At 43.5% G+C, this 1489-nt stretch overlaps 1 protein-coding gene across 1 annotated transcript in view; it reads right to left on the bottom strand.

The window, feature by feature from the left end:
• ada (adenosine deaminase) overlaps positions 1-1489 on the bottom strand; it is a 16996-nt gene that overhangs the window by 2193 nt on the left and 13314 nt on the right. The window contains exons 7-9 of the mRNA XM_035656544.1: positions 1037-1108; positions 395-496; positions 9-76 (exon numbers count right to left, since the gene is read on the bottom strand). Of these exons, the coding sequence (XP_035512437.1) occupies positions 9-76; positions 395-496; positions 1037-1108 (242 nt within the window). The remainder of the gene's footprint in view (positions 1-8; positions 77-394; positions 497-1036; positions 1109-1489) is intronic.

Here is a 1489-nt window from a genome sequence, read left to right as displayed (position 1 = left end):
CAGCTCACGTGATCACAGGATGCTTGGTGAAGTCTGGGAGGCAGGCACCTGTTAGCTTACTGGAAATAGGACACACCTGCAATCAGAACAGCAGAGGCAGCACTGAGAAACGTAATTACTGCAGTCTTTCTTCTTCCAGCTGTGATACCTAATGCTCCACTAGGGGTCAGCGTATCACTGTGTTCCTGTGGGTAGGTACACTAATAGTATGTCAGTCAACTACACAACTATAATTACCTGATCATCTGCAATGATCCAAATGATGAGTGTGTAATGATGAATAAGAGCACCGTAATGTTTAATGGATAACAGGCACGTTTCTGCAGAACTTAATAACCTTGCTGATAATTCAGCTTTTTGATGTAAATGGTGATAATTGTGGACAGTCCCTTACCTCAAAGTGCATGTCTTTTTTAAGCAGGTCTTTGTACAGGGCTTGGTCTTCCAGGGTTCTGTAACCGTGTCCAACACGTTCGGCTTTCAGCACTTCCACGGCCTACAATATCGTGACAGGGGTCACGAGGTGGAAGCAAAAGGTTATAAACCACAAAAAAAAAATCCTCCACGTTGTACATCTCAGCAGAATCTGCGGGCTATTTCTAGAGGCACATGCGCAACTGTTGTGGCATAGCTGAGCTGTCACTTTGAGGGATGGCTTCCTTAGAGAGTGTCCACTCATTATGGCAGCCACCGTCCAGTGAGACGTACTCTAGTTTTACTTTAAAGGTTTCAAGACATAGCGGCTGAGATGTACACAAACAGTCTGCACATATGTGTTTGTATGTGTGCTCCTTTTTGCTTTTATTACTGAACACTGAAATAAGAACTTTCACTTTACTGACTAAAACCATCAACAACAAACATAAATCTCTGGTATTCTCATTCTTCTTGTTTCTTTTGGATCTCTGCCCCTAATAGCCGGTTTGGTCATCGCTATTGTTACTGCGTGACTTCATTGTTTTGTGGCTGTTATGAGTTCTCAGATGACTCCACCACCCTGCCCAGAAATGTCTCGTGTTATTGTTGAACAGCTTACCTCCTTCACCACGGATGCCGGACCCACCTCCCCTGCGTGGACTGTCCTGTGGACCCCAGAACGCACCGCTTCCTGTAAACAGAATCAATCAAGGAACACATTAGCAACCGAACAGCACAGCCAAACATCTGGCTTTCACATCTGCGACACTGCAGTCTCTACTGTGGTGCCTTTTAGAATTTAGAGGTTTTTGTAAACAGTTGCTTGGTTTCAGAGGGAACACGATGGTACTGTGATATACCGTAGGAGAAAGCATTCTCCACTGGATATAGTTTATTAAATGATGAAATCAAAATTTTTACTACGTATATATTGCGTCATAGAAGTAAAACCAAATACAGACAAGACATCCCACTGGTTTGATCATCATCATCTTAACCTTGGACACACCAACTGTGACTTGCCTAATCTGCACGTGTGTATCTAGAGGTCATGTAGTTATGAAGATAACCC

The sequence above is a fragment of the Morone saxatilis genome, unplaced genomic scaffold (assembly GCF_004916995.1).
Source record: "Morone saxatilis isolate NCDOM2014 unplaced genomic scaffold, NCSU_SB_2.0 Contig15, whole genome shotgun sequence".
Classification (NCBI taxonomy): Eukaryota; Metazoa; Chordata; class Actinopteri; family Moronidae; genus Morone; species Morone saxatilis.
The sequence above is the reverse complement of the archived record's forward strand: the minus strand, read 5'-3'. Positions and strand labels throughout refer to the sequence as shown.